This window comes from Saccoglossus kowalevskii, chromosome 12 (assembly GCF_978046115.1).
Source record: "Saccoglossus kowalevskii chromosome 12, keSacKowa6.1, whole genome shotgun sequence".
Taxonomy (NCBI): Eukaryota; Metazoa; Hemichordata; class Enteropneusta; family Harrimaniidae; genus Saccoglossus; species Saccoglossus kowalevskii.
Genome location: NC_140652.1, coordinates 11,048,028 through 11,069,128, shown reverse-complemented (window position 1 = coordinate 11,069,128; position 21,101 = coordinate 11,048,028). Strand labels below are relative to the sequence as shown.

The 21,101-nt window shown below is 46.3% G+C and overlaps 1 protein-coding gene across 1 annotated transcript in view; it reads left to right on the top strand.

Moving 5' to 3' along the window:
* The first annotated feature begins 242 nt into the window (after nt 1–242).
* Nucleotides 243–21,101, top strand: part of LOC102806512 (low-density lipoprotein receptor-related protein 5-like) — a 42,209-nt gene continuing 21,350 nt past the window's right edge. The window contains exon 1 of the mRNA XM_006813825.3: nt 243–369. Coding sequence (XP_006813888.1) covers nt 321–369 — 49 coding nt within the window. The 5' untranslated portion in view covers nt 243–320. The remainder of the gene's footprint in view (nt 370–21,101) is intronic.

The window sequence follows — 21,101 nt, the reverse complement described above, 5'->3', positions numbered from 1 at the left end:
AAATGGCCACCCATTTTAAACTCTTGAGACACCTTATAGACGAACGTAAAAACGCAAGTGGTCCATAATTTAACGATGGGACACACCGCGTATAAAAGTCGTGTAGCGACATGTAAAAGGGGTCACAGACAGATTAACGAGATCACAGCGACAGTATTCCATACCACAGCACTGACAATAACGCCCTCGGCGTGCTGATTCAAGGGCCTCGATACATACAATTATAACCGAGATCTCAGGACAAATACCTGTATAGTATTCATAAGCTGCGTAATCATGGACGATACTTAGGCTGAACTACGGACACGACTTGGTAGATCATGGAACTACGATGTCTTTTTATTTTATTCTCACTCACCGCTGTTTACGGTAAGTTAGTTAAATGACTCAATTTCGAGCGTATTTTTTTAAATTATACAGCAAGCAGGCGAAAGCGTTGTGACAATACTTCCTCTTAACTTCCTTCTGTTGTCATTGTACACCACATATAAAGTGAGATTTTTGTCTCTGGTATGTTTGTATATTCTGTGACGGCAAATGAATCTGAATAGCGAAAACAAGTGTGTGGCAGTCTTCTATTTACCCGATAGTTTATTTGGTTCGTGTGACGGTGTTATTATAATCGCGTAAGTAGATATTGACTGCGTCATTGTATTGGGTGACTATTCTGTTTTCATACTTACATTACAAGCGGCGGCGAACCCGTTTTGAACTCCCAGGGCGACTTATTTAAATCAAACGTACTGTGAAAATCGGGAAATGATATGGTAGGTCATCAAGCGCGAGTATTGAACTTGAAACAGGTCGGCGACCATGAAGACAGTTGGTGTTAACTAAAGCAGTTATTCGTTTTGGTAAAACAAACACTATTAGTAACAGTCACGGTGATCCTACAAGAGCAACTGTTTTGCGTCGATGCAGGCATTTTTCAGTGCTTCTTATTTAATTGAGTGCTGAATGTAAATGATAATAATAAACAACAAGAACAATATCGTGACGTTTAGTATATACCATTTCGTTTGTCAGTTGTAAAGTTACAGCCGTAGCACTACAGATGTACTTGCGTGAATAAATAACGACCGGTACTGTGTAGTCTGAAAACGTTGATATTTAGGAAAATATCGTCTTAGAATTTTAGCCCAATCTTTGTACTGGACACAACCAAGTCGTAACGGGCACGAATTGATGTGAGCTTGTAGTAATTTAAAAATTGTCCACGTCGTTCTTCGATATTTTTTGGCGTTATTCCACCCCTGAGGCACACACACACCACGTGACTACGGTGTACACGACTCACTGATGCATACAATCTATTTTGTGTACCAGAACCTTCATCGAGTTGTTTACCTTCGCAAACCATGAACAGTGCATTTCTACTCATAATGATCATTCATGCTTTACTTCATAGCGAGAAAGTGGCATGTATGTCTATTGTAGTTTCATGGTATGTTTGTTTTACACTGCCTGGCAGGCAGACGTCGGGAACTACACTGTCACGAATACCAGAAAGGGCAAATAAAAGTTGAAACACTCGTTGCAAAATGTTGTGTTGAAAATCCAAGGATTCTTGGTGTTCACGTGACCTCACGCTCAACTTTGTATAACCTCGAGTTTTGTTTTTTCGCCAGTCGCGTGTTCACGGGGCCATGCCACCTGTTGGCTATTCTTAGGACACTTATTATTGAAACGACGCCATGCATTATAGGCATGAAACAAAAACATCCTAAAACCATATACACGAAGTATGTAATTTGTGAAAAATTAAACAGTCATAAATTACGGATTTTGATGAATATAATGTGGGTAAATGATCTATGACATACAAATTAAACTATACGTCCCCATGGCTCGATAAATATATGCATCTCCGATCCCCCAGTAGTCGAAACCCACTGTGGCTGTCTATCGCACACATTCGATCAGGTCCAAAAAAACTGTGAGGGCACGGATCTAGAAGCCGTACCTACACACGAATTGGTGACGTCACAAAATACATGACCTTCAATCGGGGTCGTTTCCTCGGTATATACGAATTGGTAGATACAAATTACAATAAAGATACTTAAGACATTACACATAAGGTAAAATAAATCATGTGACAATATAATGATAATAACGGTAATAAATCCTAGCTTAACAGTTGAACAGAACGATCATATAGTCAGTCGGGTGACGCCGAGGGACACGCACTTGTTGCAAAATGGCCGTGTGGTTGAAACTGGGTCATGGCGTGACGGGCGAGGAAGACATCATTAAACACTCTCAAAATCACAATAAAACAGGGAAGTGGTTGCATATTACGGCGTAGCCAACATGGGAAATAAAAAATCGCCCATTACAAACGACATGGGTTCGAATCACACGAGATACACACTCACCAGAACCGAAGCAATCAGAAACGAGCAATCGTTTTGGCTTTTCCGTTCAACTCATCGGAACACTGGAGTAGTTAGAAAAATGAACACCACTTAACGACCAACGTCGTGGCGTGGTACACAAGCGTGCCATCAAAATAAAACAAAATTAGCTTGAAAAGACAGTGGGTTCGAGTCCCGCTCAGAGCTACCGTAAAAACGTAAATCAAATAAACTGAAATCTCTCAAACCGTAAATAAGTAAGCAAAGAACGTCGCGAAAAAACAATAAACCTCACAAAACTCCACCGTACAAAACTGAATGAATAAATAATAAAATAACTTACGTCTTAAACTGGACGACGAGCAATTTGTTCAACAGTTTCCAGTCACAAGAGAAAAACAAGACCCAAGTCAAGGTAAGTTTTGTTAAAGTGTCGATGGCGTTCCCTATATTACGAAAACAATTCAGGTAACAGACGAATATCTTCTGTGGTGTTGTGGAATTTATACTGTGTCTGCGGAATTGTTGATTGAGGGTTCGAAGCCAGCTGTTAACATTTTGTTAGAAAGTTTCACAATTAAATCAAATATCCAATGATACCAGTTTATTTATTTCATTATTTTAACAACTTGCAATGGTGTTAGTTGGTCAAACACGAGTTCTTACACCTAAATATGTATCAAATATTTATCCACACATTTATTCTCTCAATTTAACAACTTGTTAATAGTGGAAATTACTTAAACGCGACTTTTTTAATCAGTTGACATCAATGCAACTTACCCGCAGACAGTGCACAACAGAGTATCATTATTGAGAAAATATAAACAGGAACGTGTCTTGGCATTAGGTTTAGGGTTGGGTCAGGCATGGGCAACAGAATTATTAACAGGAACATGTCTTGGCATTAGGGTTAGGGTCAGGTCAGGTATGGTCAACGGAATTATTAACAGGAACGTGTCTTGGCATTAGGGTTAGGGTCGGGTCTGGTATGGGCAACGGAATTATTAACAGGAACGTGTCTTGGCATTAGGGTTAGGGTCAGGTCAGGTATGGGCAACGGAATTATTAACAGGAACATGTCTTGGGATTAGGTTTAGGGTCGGGTCAGGTATGGGCAACGGAATTATTAACAGGAACGTGTCTTGGGATTAGGGTAAGGGTCAGGTCAGGTATGGGCAACGGAATTATTAACAGGAACGTGTCTTGGGATTAGGGTAAGGGTCAGGTCAGGTATGGGCAACGGAATTATTAACAGGAACATGTCTTGGCATTAGGGTTAGGGTCAGGTCAGGTATGGGCAACGGAATTATTAACAGGAACATGTCTTGGCATTAGGGTTAGGGTCAGGTCAGGTATGGTCAACGGAATTATTAACAGGAACGTGTCTTGGCATTAGGGTTAGGGTCGGGTCAGGTATGGGCAACGGAATTATTAACAGGAACGTGTCTTGGGATTAGGGTTAGGGTCGGGTCAGGTATGGTCAACGGAATTATTAACAGGAACATGTCTTGGCATTAGGGTTAGGGTCAGGTCAGGTATGGTCAACGGAATTATTAACAGGAACGTGTCTTGGCATTAGGGTTAGGGTCGGGTCAGGTATGGGCAACGGAATTATTAACAGGAACATGTCTTGGGATTAGGGTTAGGGTCGGGTCAGGTATGGGCAACGGAATTATTAACAGGAACATGTCTTGGCATTAGGGTTAGGGTCGGGTCAGGTATGGGCAACGGAATTATTAACAGGAACATGTCTTGGCATTAGGGTTAGGGTCAGGTCAGGTATGGGCAACGGAATTATTAACAGGAACGTGTCTTGGGATTAGGGTTAGGGTCGGGTCAGGTATGGGCAATGCAATTATTAACAGGAACGTGTCTTGGCATTAGGGTTAGGGTCGGGTCAGGTATGGGCAACGGAATTATTAACAGGAACATGTCTTGGGATTAGGGTAAGGGTCGGGTCAGGTATGGGCAACGGAATTATTAACAGGAACGTGTCTTGGCATTAGGGTTAGGGTCAGGTCAGGTATGGGCAACGGAATTATTAACAGGAACGTGTCTTGGCATTAGGGTTAGGGTCGGGTCAGGTATGGGCAACGGAATTATTAACAGGAACGTGTCTTGGCATTAGGGTTAGGGTCGGGTCAGGTATGGGCAATGCAATTATTAACAGGAACATGTCTTGGCATTAGGTTTAGGGTCGGGTCAGGTATAGGCAACGGAATTATTAACAGGAACGTGTCTTGGCATTAGGGTTAGGGTCGGGTCAGGTATGGGCAACGGAATTATTAACAGGAACATGTCTTGGCATTAGGGTTAGGGTCAGGTCAGGTATGGTCAACGGAATTATTAACAGGAACGTGTCTTGGCATTAGGGTTAGGGTCGGGTCAGGTATGGGCAACGGAATTATTAACAGGAACGTGTCTTGGGATTAGGGTTAGGGTCGGGTCAGGTATGGTCAACGGAATTATTAACAGGAACATGTCTTGGCATTAGGGTTAGGGTCAGGTCAGGTATGGTCAACGGAATTATTAACAGGAACGTGTCTTGGCATTAGGGTTAGGGTCGGGTCAGGTATGGGCAACGGAATTATTAACAGGAACATGTCTTGGGATTAGGGTTAGGGTCGGGTCAGGTATGGGCAACGGAATTATTAACAGGAACATGTCTTGGCATTAGGGTTAGGGTCGGGTCAGGTATGGGCAACGGAATTATTAACAGGAACGTGTCTTGGCATTAGGGTTAGGGTCGGGTCAGGTATGGGCAACGGAATTATTAACAGGAACATGTCTTGGCATTAGGGTTAGGGTCGGGTCAGGTATGGGCAACGGAATTATTAACAGGAACATGTCTTGGGATTAGGGTTAGGGTCGGGTCAGGTATGGGCAACGGAATTATTAACAGGAACATGTCTTGGCATTAGGGTTAGGGTCAGGTCAGGTATGGGCAACGGAATTATTAACAGGAACATGTCTTGGCATTAGGGTTAGGGTCAGGTCAGGTATGGGCAACGGAATTATTAACAGGAACATGTCTTGGGATTAGGGTTAGGGTCAGGTCAGGTATGGGCAACAGAATTATTAACAGGAACATGTCTTGGCATTAGGGTTAGGGTCAGGTCAGGTATGGGCAACGGAATTATTAACAGGAACATGTCTTGGCATTAGGGTTAGGGTCAGGTCAGGTATGGGCAACGGAATTATTAACAGGAACATGTCTTGGGATTAGGGTTAGGGTCGGGTCAGGTATGGGCAACGGAATTATTAACAGGAACATGTCTTGGCATTAGGGTTAGGGTCGGGTCAGGTATGGTCAACGGAATTATTAACAGGAACGTGTCTTGGCATTAGGGTTAGGGTCGGGTCAGGTATGGGCAACGGAATTATTAACAGGAACGTGTCTTGGGATTAGGGTTAGGGTCGGGTCAGGTATGGTCAACGGAATTATTAACAGGAACATGTCTTGGCATTAGGGTTAGGGTCAGGTCAGGTATGGTCAACGGAATTATTAACAGGAACATGTCTTGGGATTAGGGTTAGGGTCGGGTCAGGTATGGGCAACGGAATTATTAACAGGAACGTGTCTTGGCATTAGGGTTAGGGTTGGGTCAGGTATGGGCAACGGAATTATTAACAGGAACATGTCTTGGCATTAGGGTTAGGGTCAGGTCAGGTATGGGCAACGGAATTATTAACAGGAACGTGTCTTGGCATTAGGGTTAGGGTCGGGTCAGGTATGGGCAACGGAATTATTAACAGGAACGTGTCTTGGCATTAGGGTTAGGGTCAGGTCAGGTATGGGCAACGGAATTATTAACAGGAACGTGTCTTGGCATTAGGGTTAGGGTCGGGTCAGGTATGGGCAACGGAATTATTAACAGGAACATGTCTTGGGATTAGGGTTAGGGTCGGGTCAGGTATGGGCAACGGAATTATTAACAGGAACATGTCTTGGCATTAGGGTTAGGGTCGGGTCAGGTATGGGCAACGGAATTATTAACAGGAACATGTCTTGGGATTAGGGTTAGGGTCGGATCAGGTATGGGCAACGGAATTATTAACAGGAACGTGTCTTGGGATTAGGGTTAGGGTCGGGTCAGGTATGGGCAACGGAATTATTAACAGGAACGTGTCTTGGCATTAGGGTTAGGGTCGGGTCAGGTATGGGCAACGGAATTATTAACAGGAACATGTCTTGGGATTAGGGTAAGGGTCGGGTCAGGTATGGGCAACGGAATTATTAACAGGAACGTGTCTTGGCATTAGGGTTAGGGTCGGGTCAGGTATGGGCAACGGAATTATTAACAGGAACGTGTCTTGGCATTAGGGTTAGGGTCGGGTCAGGTATGGGCAACGGAATTATTAACAGGAACATGTCTTGGCATTAGGGTTAGGGTCGGGTCAGGTATGGGCAACGGAATTATTAACAGGAACGTGTCTTGGCATTAGGGTTAGGGTCAGGTCAGGTATGGGCAACGTAATTATTAACAGGAACATGTCTTGGGATTAGGGTAAGGGTCGGGTCAGGTATGGGCAATGCAATTATTAACAGGAACATGTCTTGGCATTAGGGTTAGGGTTGGGTCAGGTATGGGCAACGGAATTATTAACAGGAACGTGTCTTGGCATTAGGGTTAGGGTCAGGTATGGGCAACGGAATTATTAACAGGAACGTGTCTTGGCATTAGGGTTAGGGTCGGGTCAGGTATGGGCAACGGAATTATTAACAGGAACGTGTCTTGGCATTAGGGTTAGGGTCGGGTCAGGTATGGGCAACGGAATTATTAACAGGAACGTGTCTTGGCATTAGGGTTAGGGTCGGGTCAGGTATGGGCAACGGAATTATTAACAGGAACGTGTCTTGGCATTAGGTTTAGGGTCGGGTCAGGTATAGGCAACGGAATTATTAACAGGAACATGTCTTGGCATTAGGGTAAGGGTCGGGTCAGGTATAGGCAACGGAATTATTAACAGGAACGTGTCTTGGCATTAGGGTTAGGGTCGGGTCAGATATGGTCAACGGAATTATTAACAGGAACGTGTCTTGGCATTAGGGTTAGGGTCGGGTCAGGTATGGGCAACGGAATTATTAACAGGAACGTGTCTTGGGATTAGGGTAAGGGTCGGGTCAGGTATGGGCAACGGAATTATTAACAGGAACATGTCTTGGGATTAGGGTTAGGGTCAGGTCAGGTATGGGCAACGGAATTATTAACAGGAACGTGTCTTGGCATTAGGGTTAGGGTCGGATCAGGTATGGTCAACGGAATTATTAACAGGAACGTGTCTTGGCATTAGGGTTAGGGTCAGGTCAGGTATGGGCAACGGAATTATTAACAGGAACGTGTCTTGGCATTAGGGTTAGGGTCGGATCAGGTATGGTCAACGGAATTATTAACAGGAACGTGTCTTGGCATTAGGGTTAGGGTCAGGTCAGGTATGGTCAACGGAATTATTAACAGGAACGTGTCTTGGCATTAGGGTTAGGGTCGGGTCAGGTATGGGCAACGGAATTATTAACAGGAACGTGTCTTGGGATTAGGGTTAGGGTCAGGTCAGGTATGGGCAACGGAATTATTAACAGGAACGTGTCTTGGCATTAGGGTTAGGGTCGGGTCAGGTATGGGCAACGGAATTATTAACAGGAACGTGTCTTGGCATTAGGTTTAGGGTCGGGTCAGGTATGGGCAACGGAATTATTAACAGGAACATGTCTTGGCATTAGGGTTAGGGTCGGGTCAGGTATGGGCAACGGAATTATTAACAGGAACGTGTCTTGGCATTAGGGTTAGGGTCAGGTCAGGTATGGGCAACGGAATTATTAACAGGAACATGTCTTGGGATTAGGGTAAGGGTCGGGTCAGGTATAGGCAACGGAATTATTAACAGGAACATGTCTTGGCATTAGGGTTAGGGTCGGGTCAGGTATGGGCAACGGAATTATTAACAGGAACGTGTCTTGGCATTAGGGTAAGGGTCGGGTCAGGTATAGGCAACGGAATTATTAACAGGAACATGTCTTGGCATTAGGGTTAGGGTCGGGTCAGGTATGGGCAACGGAATTATTAACAGGAACGTGTCTTGGCATTAGGGTTAGGGTCGGGTCAGGTATGGGCAACGTAATTATTAACAGGAACGTGTCTTGGGATTAGGGTTAGGGTCGGATCAGGTATGGGCAACGGAATTATTAACAGGAACGTGTCTTGGGATTAGGGTTAGGGTCGGGTCAGGTATGGGCAACGGGATTATTAACAGGAACGTGTCTTGGCATTAGGGTTAGGGTCGGGTCAGGTATGGGCAATGCAATTATTAACAGGAACGTGTCTTGGCATTAGGTTTAGGGTCGGGTCAGGTATGGGCAACGGAATTATTAACAGGAACGTGTCTTGGGATTAGGGTTAGGGTCGGGTCAGGTATGGGCAACGGAATTATTAACAGGAACGTGTCTTGGGATTAGGGTTAGGGTCGGGTCAGGTATGAGCAACGGAATTATTAACAGGAACGTGTTTTGGCATTAGGGTAAGGGTCGGGTCAGGTATAGGCAACGGAATTATTAACAGGAACATGTCTTGGCATTAGGGTTAGGGTCGGGTCAGGTATGGGCAACGGAATTATTAACAGGAACGTGTCTTGGCATTAGGGTTAGGGTCGGGTCAGGTATGGTCAACGGAATTATTAACAGGAACGTGTCTTGGCATTAGGGTTAGGGTCGGGTCAGGTATGGGCAACGGAATTATTAACAGGAACATGTCTTGGCATTAGGGTTAGGGTCGGATCAGGTATGGGCAACGGAATTATTAACAGGAACGTGTCTTGGGATTAGGGTTAGGGTCGGGTCAGGTATGGGCAACGTAATTATTAACAGGAACATGTCTTGGGATTAGGGTTAGGGTTGGGTCAGGTATGGGCAACGTAATTATTAACAGGAACGTGTCTTGGGATTAGGGTTAGGGTTGGGTCAGGTATGGGCAACGTAATTATTAACAGGAACGTGTCTTGGGATTAGGGTTAGGGTCGGATCAGGTATGGACAACGCAATTATTAACAGGAACGTGTCTTGGCATTAGGGTTAGGGTCGGGTCAGGTATGGGCAACAGAATTATTAACAGGAACGTGTCTTGGCATTAGGGTTAGGGTCGGGTCAGGTATGGACAACGCAATTATTAACAGGAACATGTCTTGGCATTAGGGTTAGGGTCGGGTCAGGTATGGGCAACGTAATTATTAACAGGAACGTGTCTTGGGATTAGGGTTAGGGTCGGATCAGGTATGGGCAACGGAATTATTAACAGGAACGTGTCTTGGCATTAGGGTTAGGGTCAGGTCAGGTATGGGCAACGGAATTATTAACAGGAACGTGTCTTGGCATTAGGGTTAGGGTCGGGTCAGGTATGGGCAACGGAATTATTAACAGGAACGTGTCTTGGCATTAGGGTTAGGGTCGGGTCAGGTATGGGCAATGCAATTATTAACAGGAACGTGTCTTGGCATTAGGGTTAGGGTTGGGTCAGGTATGGGCAACGGAATTATTAACAGGAACGTGTCTTGGCATTAGGGTTAGGGTCGGGTCAGGTATGGGCAACGGAATTATTAACAGGAACATGTCTTGGGATTAGGGTTAGGGTCGGGTCAGGTATGGGCAACGGAATTATTAACAGGAACGTGTCTTGGCATTAGGGTTAGGGTCGGGTCAGGTATGGGCAACGGAATTATTAACAGGAACATGTCTTGGGATTAGGGTTAGGGTCGGGTCAGGTATGGGCAACGGAATTATTAACAGGAACATGTCTTGGCATTAGGGTAAGGGTCGGGTCAGGTATGGGCAACGCAATTATTAACAGGAACGTGTCTTGGCATTAGGGTTAGGGTCAGGTCAGGTATGGGCAACGGAATTATTAACAGGAACGTGTCTTGGCATTAGGGTTAGGGTCGGGTCAGGTATGGGCAACGGAATTATTAACAGGAACGTGTCTTGGCATTAGGGTTAGGGTCGGGTCAGGTATGGGCAACGGAATTATTAACAGGAACGTGTCTTGGCATTAGGGTAAGGGTCGGGTCAGGTATAGGCAACGGAATTATTAACAGGAACATGTCTTGGCATTAGGGTTAGGGTCGGGTCAGGTATGGGCAACGGAATTATTAACAGGAACGTGTCTTGGCATTAGGGTAAGGGTCGGGTCAGGTATAGGCAACGGAATTATTAACAGGAACATGTCTTGGCATTAGGGTTAGGGTCGGGTCAGGTATGGGCAACGGAATTATTAACAGGAACGTGTCTTGGCATTAGGGTTAGGGTCAGGTCAGGTATGGTCAACGGAATTATTAACAGGAACGTGTCTTGGCATTAGGTTTAGGGTCGGGTCAGGTATAGGCAACGGAATTATTAACAGGAACATGTCTTGGCATTAGGGTTAGGGTCGGGTCAGGTATGGGCAACGGAATTATTAACAGGAACGTGTCTTGGCATTAGGGTAAGGGTCGGGTCAGGTATAGGCAACGGAATTATTAACAGGAACATGTCTTGGCATTAGGGTTAGGGTCGGGTCAGGTATGGGCAACGGAATTATTAACAGGAACGTGTCTTGGCATTAGGGTTAGGGTCAGGTCAGGTATGGTCAACGGAATTATTAACAGGAACGTGTCTTGGCATTAGGGTTAGGGTCGGGTCAGGTATGGACAACGGAATTATTAACAGGAACGTGTCTTGGCATTAGGGTTAGGGTCGGGTCTGGTATGGGCAACGGGATTATTAACAGGAACATGTCTTGGCATTAGGGTTAGGGTCGGGTCAGGTATGGGCAACGGAATTATTAACAGGAACGTGTCTTGGGATTAGGGTTAGGGTCGGGTCAGGTATGGGCAACGGAATTATTAACAGGAACGTGTCTTGGCATTAGGGTTAGGGTCGGGTCTGGTATGGGCAACGGGATTATTAACAGGAACATGTCTTGGCATTAGGGTTAGGGTCGGGTCAGGTATGGGCAACGGAATTATTAACAGGAACGTGTCTTGGGATTAGGGTTAGGGTCGGGTCAGGTATGGGCAACGGAATTATTAACAGGAACGTGTCTTGGGATTAGGGTTAGGGTTGGGTCAGGTATGGGCAACGGAATTATTAACAGGAACGTGTCTTGGCATTAGGGTTAGGGTCGGGTCAGGTATGGGCAACGGAATTATTAACAGGAACGTGTCTTGGGATTAGGGTTAGGGTCGGGTCAGGTATGGGCAACGGAATTATTAACAGGAACGTGTCTTGGCATTAGGGTTAGGGTCGGGTCTGGTATGGGCAACGGGATTATTAACAGGAACATGTCTTGGCATTAGGGTTAGGGTCGGGTCAGGTATGGGCAACGGAATTATTAACAGGAACGTGTCTTGGCATTGGGGTTAGGGTCGGGTCAGGTATGGGCAACGGGATTATTAACAGGAACGTGTCTTGGCATTAGGTTTAGGGTTGGGTCAGGTATGGGCAACGGGATTATTAACAGGAACGTGTCTTGGCATTAGGGTTAGGGTCGGGTCAGGTATGGGCAACGGAATTATTAACAGGAACGTGTCTTGGCATTAGGTTTAGGGTCGGGTCAGGTATGGGCAACGGAATTATTAACAGGAACGTGTCTTGGCATTAGGGTTAGGGTCGGGTCAGGTATGGGCAACGGAATTATTAACAGGAACGTGTCTTGGCATTAGGTTTAGGGTCGGGTCAGGTATGGGCAACGGAATTATTAACAGGAACGTGTCTTGGCATTAGGGTTAGGGTCGGGTCAGGTATGGGCAACGGAATTATTAACAGGAACGTGTCTTGGCATTAGGTTTAGGGTCGGGTCAGGTATGGGCAACGGAATTATTAACAGGAACGTGTCTTGGCATTAGGGTTAGGGTTGGGTCAGGTATGGGCAACGGAATTATTAACAGGAACGTGTCTTGGCATTAGGGTTAGGGTCGGATCAGGTATGGTCAACGGAATTATTAACAGGAACGTGTCTTGGCATTAGGGTTAGGGTCGGATCAGGTATGGACAACGGAATTATTAACAGGAACGTGTCTTGGCATTAGGGTTAGGGTTGGGTCAGGTATAGGCAACGGAATTATTAACAGGAACGTGTCTTGGCATTAGGGTTAGGGTCGGATCAGGTATGGACAACGGAATTATTAACAGGAACGTGTCTTGGCATTAGGGTTAGGGTCGGGTCAGGTATGGGCAACGGAATTATTAACAGGAACGTGTCTTGGCATTAGGGTTAGGGTCGGATCAGGTATGGACAACGGAATTATTAACAGGAACGTGTCTTGGCATTAGGGTTAGGGTCGGGTCAGGTATGGCAACGGAATTATTAACAGGAACGTGTCTTGGCATTAGGTTTAGGGTTGGGTCAGGTATGGGCAACGGGATTATTAACAGGAACGTGTCTTGGCATTAGGGTTAGGGTCGGGTCAGGTATGGGCAACGGAATTATTAACAGGAACGTGTCTTGGCATTAGGTTTAGGGTCGGGTCAGGTATGGGCAACGGAATTATTAACAGGAACGTGTCTTGGCATTAGGGTTAGGGTCGGGTCAGGTATGGGCAACGGAATTATTAACAGGAACGTGTCTTGGCATTAGGTTTAGGGTCGGGTCAGGTATGGGCAACGGAATTATTAACAGGAACGTGTCTTGGCATTAGGGTTAGGGTCGGGTCAGGTATGGGCAACGGAATTATTAACAGGAACGTGTCTTGGCATTAGGTTTAGGGTCGGGTCAGGTATGGGCAACGGTTAGGGTTAGGGTTAGGGTTAGGGTTAGGGTTAGGGTTAGGGTTAGGGTCGGGTCAGGTATGGGCAACGGAATTATTAACAGGAACGTGTCTTGGCATTAGGGTTAGGGTCGGGTCAGGTATGGGCAACGGAATTATTAACAGGAACATGTCTTGGCATTAGGGTTAGGGTTGGGTCTGGTATGGGCAACGGAATTATTAACAGGAACGTGTCTTGGCATTAGGTTTAGGGTCGGGTCAGGTATGAGCAACGGAATTATTAACAGGAACGTGTCTTGGCATTAGGGTTAGGGTCGGGTCTGGTATGGGCAACGGGATTATTAACAGGAACGTGTCTTGGCATTAGGTTTAGGGTCGGGTCAGGTATGGGCAACGGAATTATTAACAGGAACGTGTCTTGGCATTAGGTTTAGGGTCGGGTCAGGTATGGACAACGGAATTATTAACAGGAACGTGTCTTGGCATTAGGTTTAGGGTCGGGTCAGGTATGGGCAACGGAATTATTAACAGGAACGTGTCTTGGCATTAGGTTTAGGGTCGGGTCAGGTATGAGCAACGGAATTATTAACAGGAACGTGTCTTGGCATTAGGGTTAGGGTCGGGTCTGGTATGGGCAACGGGATTATTAACAGGAACGTGTCTTGGCATTAGGGTTAGGGTGGGGTCAGGTATGGGCAACGGAATTATTAACAGGAACGTGTCTTGGCATTAGGGTTAGGGTCGGGTCAGGTATGGGCAACGGAATTATTAACAGGAACGTGTCTTGGCATTAGGTTTAGGGTCGGGTCAGGTATGGACAACGGAATTATTAACAGGAACGTGTCTTGGCATTAGGTTTAGGGTCGGGTCAGGTATGGGCAACGGAATTATTAACAGGAACGTGTCTTGGCATTAGGTTTAGGGTCGGGTCAGGTATGGGCAACGGAATTATTAACAGGAACGTGTCTTGGCATTAGGGTTAGGGTCGGGTCAGGTATGGGCAACGGAATTATTAACAGGAACGTGTCTTGGCATTAGGTTTAGGGTCGGGTCAGGTATGGGCAACGGAATTATTAACAGGAACGTGTCTTGGCATTAGGGTTAGGGTGGGGTCAGGTATGGGCAATGGAATTATTAACAGGAACGTGTCTTGGCATTAGGTTTAGGGTCGGGTCAGGTATGGACAACGGAATTATTAACAGGAACGTGTCTTGGCATTAGGTTTAGGGTCGGGTCAGGTATGGGCAACGGAATTATTAACAGGAACGTGTCTTGGCATTAGGTTTAGGGTCGGGTCAGGTATGGGCAACGGAATTATTAACAGGAACGTGTCTTGGCATTAGGGTTAGGGTCGGGTCAGGTATGGGCAACGGAATTATTAACAGGAACGTGTCTTGGCATTAGGTTTAGGGTCGGGTCAGGTATGGGCAACGGAATTATTAACAGGAACGTGTCTTGGCATTAGGGTTAGGGTGGGGTCAGGTATGGGCAATGGAATTATTAACAGGAACGTGTCTTGGCATTAGGGTTAGGGTCGGGTCAGGTATGGGCAACGGAATTATTAACAGGAACGTGTCTTGGCATTAGGGTTAGGGTCGGGTCAGGTATGGGCAATGGAATTATTAACAGGAACGTGTCTTGGCATTAGGTTTAGGGTCGGGTCAGGTATGGGCAACGGAATTATTAACAGGAACATGTCTTGGCATTAGGGTTAGGGTCGGGTCAGGTATGGGCAACGGAATTATTAACAGGAACATGTCTTGGCATTAGGGTTAGGGTTGGGTCAGGTATGGACAACGGAATTATTAACAGGAACGTGTCTTGGCATTAGGGTTAGGGTCGGGTCAGGCATGGGCAACGGAATTATTAACAGGAACGTGTCTTGGCATTAGGGTTAGGGTTGGGTCAGGTATGGGCAACGGAATTATTAACAGGAACGTGTCTTGGCATTAGGGTTAGGGTCGGGTCAGGTATGGGCAACGGAATTATTAACAGGAACGTGTCTTGGCATTAGGTTTAGGGTCGGATCAGGTATGGGCAATGCAATTATTAACAGGAACGTGTCTTGGCATTAGGGTTAGGGTCGGATCAGGTATGGGCAACGGAATTATTAACAGGAACGTGTCTTGGCATTAGGTTTAGGGTCGGGTCAGGTATGGGCAACGGAATTATTAACAGGAACGTGTCTTGGCATTAGGGTTAGGGTCGGGTCAGGTATGGGCAACGGAATTATTAACAGGAACGTGTCTTGGCATTAGGGTTAGGGTCGGGTCAGGTATGGGCAACGGAATTATTAACAGGAACGTGTCTTGGCATTAGGTTTAGGGTCGGGTCAGGTATGGGCAACGAAATTATTAACAGGAACGTGTCTTGGCATTAGGTTTAGGGTTGGGTCAGGTATGGGCAACGGAATTATTAACAGGAACGTGTCTTGGCATTAGGGTTAGGGTCGGATCAGGTATGGGCAACGGAATTATTAACAGGAACGTGTCTTGGCATTAGGGTTAGGGTCGGGTCAGGTATGGGCAACGGAATTATTAACAGGAACGTGTCTTGGCATTAGGGTTAGGGTCGGGTCAGGTATGGGCAACGGAATTATTAACAGGAACGTGTCTTGGCATTAGGTTTAGGGTCGGGTCAGGTATGGGCAACGAAATTATTAACAGGAACGTGTCTTGGCATTAGGTTTAGGGTTGGGTCAGGTATGGGCAACGGAATTATTAACAGGAACGTGTCTTGGCATTAGGGTTAGGGTCGGATCAGGTATGGGCAACGGAATTATTAACAGGAACGTGTCTTGGCATTAGGGTTAGGGTCGGGTCAGGTATGGGCAACGGAATTATTAACAGGAACGTGTCTTGGCATTAGGGTTAGGGTCGGGTCAGGTATGGGCAACGGAATTATTAACAGGAACGTGTCTTGGCATTAGGTTTAGGGTCGGGTCAGGTATGGGCAACGGAATTATTAACAGGAACGTGTCTTGGCATTAGGGTTAGGGTCGGATCAGGTATGGGCAACGGAATTATTAACAGGAACATGTCTTGGCATTAGGGTTAGGGTCGGATCAGGTATGGGCAACGGAATTATTAACAGGAACGTGTCTTGGCATTAGGGTTAGGGTCGGGTCAGGTATGGGCAATGCAATTATTAACAGGAACGTGTTTTGGCATTAGGGTTAGGGTCGGGTCAGGTATGGGCAACGGAATTATTAACAGGAACGTGTCTTGGCATTAGGGTTAGGGTCGGGTCAGGTATGGGCAACGGAATTATTAACAGGAACATGTCTTGGCATTAGGGTTAGGGTCGGATCAGGTATGGGCAACGGAATTATTAACAGGAACGTGTCTTGGCATTAGGGTTAGGGTCGGGTCAGGTATGGTCAACGGAATTATTAACAGGAACGTGTCTTGGCATTAGGGTTAGGGTCGGGTCAGGTATGGTCAACGGAATTATTAACAGGAACGTGTCTTGGCATTAGGGTTAGGGTCGGGTCAGGTATGGTCAACGGAATTATTAACAGGAACGTGTCTTGGCATTAGGGTTAGGGTCGGATCAGGTATGGGCAACGGAATTATTAACAGGAACGTGTCTTGGCATTAGGGTTAGGGTCGGATCAGGTATGGGCAACGGAATTATTAACAGGAACGTGTCTTGGCATTAGGGTTAGGGTCGGGTCAGGAATGGGCAACGGAATTATTAACAGGAACGTGTCTTGGCATTAGGGTCTAGGGTCGGGTCAGGTATGGGCAACGGAATTATTAACAGGAACGTGTCTTGGCATTAGGGTTAGGGTCGGGTCAGGTATGGGCAACGGAATTATTAACAGGAACATGTCTTGGCATTAGGGTTAGGGTCGGGTCAGGTATGGGCAACGGAATTATTAACAGGAACGTGTCTTGGGATTAGGGTTAGGGTTGGGTCAGGTATGGGCAACGGAATTATTAACAGGAACGTGTCTTGGGATTAGGGTTAGGGTCAGGTCAGGTATGGGCAACGGAATTATTAACAGGAACGTGTCTTGGCATTAGGGTTAGGGTCGGATCAGGTATGGGCAACGGAATTATTAACAGGAACGTGTCTTGGCATTAGGGTTAGGGTCGGGTCAGGTATGGGCAACGGAATTATTAACAGGAACGTGTCTTGGCATTAGGTTTAGGGTCGGATCAGGTATGGACAACGGAATTATTAACAGGAACGTGTCTTGGCATTAGGGTTAGGGTCGGGTCAGGTATGGGCAACGGAATTATTAACAGGAACGTGTCTTGGCATTAGGTTTAGGGTCGGATCAGGTATGGTCAACGGAATTATTAACAGGAACGTGTCTTGGCATTAGGTTTAGGGTCGGATCAGGTATGGTCAACGGAATTATTAACAGGAACGTGTCTTGGCATTAGGTTTAGGGTCGGATCAGGTATGGACAACGGAATTATTAACAGGAACGTGTCTTGGCATTAGGGTTAGGGTCGGGTCAGGTATGGTCAACGGAATTATTAACAGGAACGTGTCTTGGCATTAGGTTTAGGGTCGGGTCAGGTATGGGCAACGGAATTATTAACAGGAACGTGTCTTGGCATTAGGGTTAGGGTCGGATCAGGTATGGGCAACGGAATTATTAACAGGAACATGTCTTGGCATTAGGGTTAGGGTCAGGTCAGGTATGGGCAACGGAATTATTAACAGGAACGTGTCTTGGCATTAGGGTTAGGGTCGGGTCAGGTATGGTCAACGGAATTATTAACAGGAACGTGTCTTGGCATTAGGGTAAGGGTCGGATCAGGTATGGGCAACGGAATTATTAACAGGAACGTGTCTTGGCATTAGGGTAAGGGTCGGATCAGGTATGGGCAACGGAATTATTAACAGGAACGTGTCTTGGCATTAGGGTTAGGGTCAGGTCAGGTATGGGCAACGTAATTATTAACAGGAACGTGTCTTGGCATTAGGGTTAGGGTCGGGTCAGGTATGGCAACGGAATTATTAACAGGAACGTGTCTTGGGATTAGGGTAAGGGTCAGGTCAGGTATGGTCAACGGTTAGGGTTAGGGTTAGGGTTAGGGTTAGGGTCAGGTCAGGTATGGGCAACGTAATTATTAACAGGAACGTGTCTTGGCATTAGGGTTAGGGTCGGGTCAGGTATGGGCAACGGAATTATTAACAGGAACGTGTCTTGGCATTAGGGTTAGGGTCGGGTCAGGTATGGGCAACGGAATTATTAACAGGAACGTGTCTTGGCATTAGGGTTAGGGTCGGGTCAGGTATGAGCAACGGAATTATTAACAGGAACGTGTCTTGGGATTAGGTTTAGGGTCGGGTCAGGTATGGGCAACGGAATTATTAACAGGAACATGTCTTGGCATTAGGGTTAGGGTCAGGTCAGGTATGGGCAACGGAATTATTAACAGGAACATGTCTTGGCATTAGGGTTAGGGTCGGGTCAGGTATGGGCAACGGAATTATTAACAGGAACATGTCTTGGGATTAGGGTTAGGGTCGGATCAGGTATGGGCAACGTAATTATTAACAGGAACGTGTCTTGGCATTAGGGTTAGGGTCGGGTCAGGTATGGGCAACGGAATTATTAACAGGAACATGTCTTGGCATTAGGGTTAGGGTCGGGTCAGGTATGGGCAACGGAATTATTAACAGGAACATGTCTTGGCATTAGGGTTAGGGTCGGGTCAGGTATGGGCAACGGAATTATTAACAGGAACGTGTCTTGGCATTAGGGTTAGGGTCGGGTCAGGTATGGGCAACGGAATTATTAACAGGAACATGTCTTGGCATTAGGGTTAGGGTCGGGTCAGGTATGGGCAACGGAATTATTAACAGGAACGTGTCTTGGGATTAGGGTTAGGGTCAGGTCAGGTATGGGCAACGTAATTATTAACAGGAACGTGTCTTGGCATTAGGGTTAGGGTTGGGTCAGGTATGGGCAACGTAATTATTAACAGGAACGTGTCTTGGCATTAGGGTAAGGGTCGGGTCAGGTATGGGCAACGGAATTATTAACAGGAACATGTCTTGGCATTAGGGTTAGGGTCAGGTCAGGTATGGGCAACGGAATTATTAACAGGAACGTGTCTTGGCATTAGGGTTAGGGTCAGGTCAGGTATGGGCAACGGAATTATTAACAGGAACGTGTCTTGGCATTAGGGTTAGGGTCGGGTCAGGTATGGGCAACGGAATTATTAACAGGAACGTGTCTTGGCATTAGGTTTAGGGTTGGGTCAGGTATGGGCAACGGAATTATTAACAGGAACGTGTCTTGGCATTAGGGTTAGGGTTGGGTCAGGTATGGGCAACGGAATTATTAACAGGAACGTGTCTTGGGATTAGGGTTAGGGTCAGGTCAGGTATGGGCAACGGAATTATTAACAGGAACGTGTCTTGGCATTAGGGTTAGGGTCGGGTCAGGTATGGGCAACGGAATTATTAACAGGAACGTGTCTTGGCATTAGGTTTAGGGTCGGGTCAGGTATGGGCAACGGAATTATTAACAGGAACGTGTCTTGGCATTAGGTTTAGGGTCGGGTCAGGTATGGGCAACGGAATTATTAACAGGAACGTGTCTTGGCATTAGGGTTAGGGTCGGGTCAGGTATGGTCAACGGAATTATTAACAGGAACGTGTCTTGGCATTAGGGTTAGGGTCGGATCAGGTATGGGCAACGGAATTATTAACAGGAACGTGTCTTGGGATTAGGGTTAGGGTCAGGTCAGGTATGGGCAACGGAATTATTAACAGGAACGTGTCTTGGCATTAGGTTTAGGGTCGGGTCAGGTATGGGCAACGGAATTATTAACAGGAACGTGTCTTGGCATTAGGTTTAGGGTCGGGTCAGGTATGGGCAACGGAATTATTAACAGGAACGTGTCTTGGCATTAGGTTTAGGGTCGGGTCAGGTATGAGCAACGGAATTATTAACAGGAACGTGTCTTGGCATTAGGGTTAGGGTCGGGTCAGGTATGGGCAACGGAATTATTAACAGGAACATGTCTTGGCATTAGGGTTAGGGTCGGGTCAGGTATGGGCAACGGAATTATTAACAGGAACGTGTCTTGGCATTAGGGTTAGGGTTGGGTCAGGTATGGGCAACGGAATTATTAACAGGAACGTGTCTTGGCATTAGGGTTAGGGTTGGGTCAGGTATGGGCAACGGAATTATTAACAGGAACGTGTCTTGGCATTAGGGTTAGGGTCGGGTCAGGTATGGGCAACGGAATTATTAACAGGAACGTGTCTTGGCATTAGGGTTAGGGTCGGGTCAGGTATGGACAACGGAATTATTAACAGGAACGTGTCTTGGCATTAGGGTTAGGGTCAGGTCAGGTATGGGCAACGGAATTATTAACAGGAACATGTCTTGGGATTAGGGTTAGGGTCGGGTCAGGTATGGGCAACGGAATTATTAACAGGAACGTGTCTTGGCATTAGGTTTAGGGTCGGGTCAGGTATGGGCAACGGAATTATTAACAGGAACATGTCTTGGGATTAGGGTTAGGGTCGGATCAGGTATGGGCAACGGAATTATTAACAGGAACATGTCTTGGCATTAGGGTTAGGGTCAGGTCAGGTATGGGCAACGGAATTATTAACAGGAACGTGTCTTGGCATTAGGGTAAGGGTCGGGTCAGGTATAGGCAACGGAATTATTAACAGGAACATGTCTTGGCATTAGGGTTAGGGTCGGGTCAGGTATGGGCAACGGAATTATTAACAGGAACATGTCTTGGGATTAGGGTAAGGGTCAGGTCAGGTATGGGCAACGGAATTATTAACAGGAACATGTCTTGGCATTAGGGTTAGGGTCAGGTCAGGTATGGGCAACGGAATTATTAACAGGAACATGTCTTGGGATTAGGGTAAGGGTCGGGTCAGGTATGGGCAACGGAATTATTAACAGGAACGTGTCTTGGCATTAGGGTTAGGGTCGGATCAGGTATGGGCAACGGAATTATTAACAGGAACATGTCTTGGGATTAGGGTTAGGGTCGGATCAGGTATGGGCAA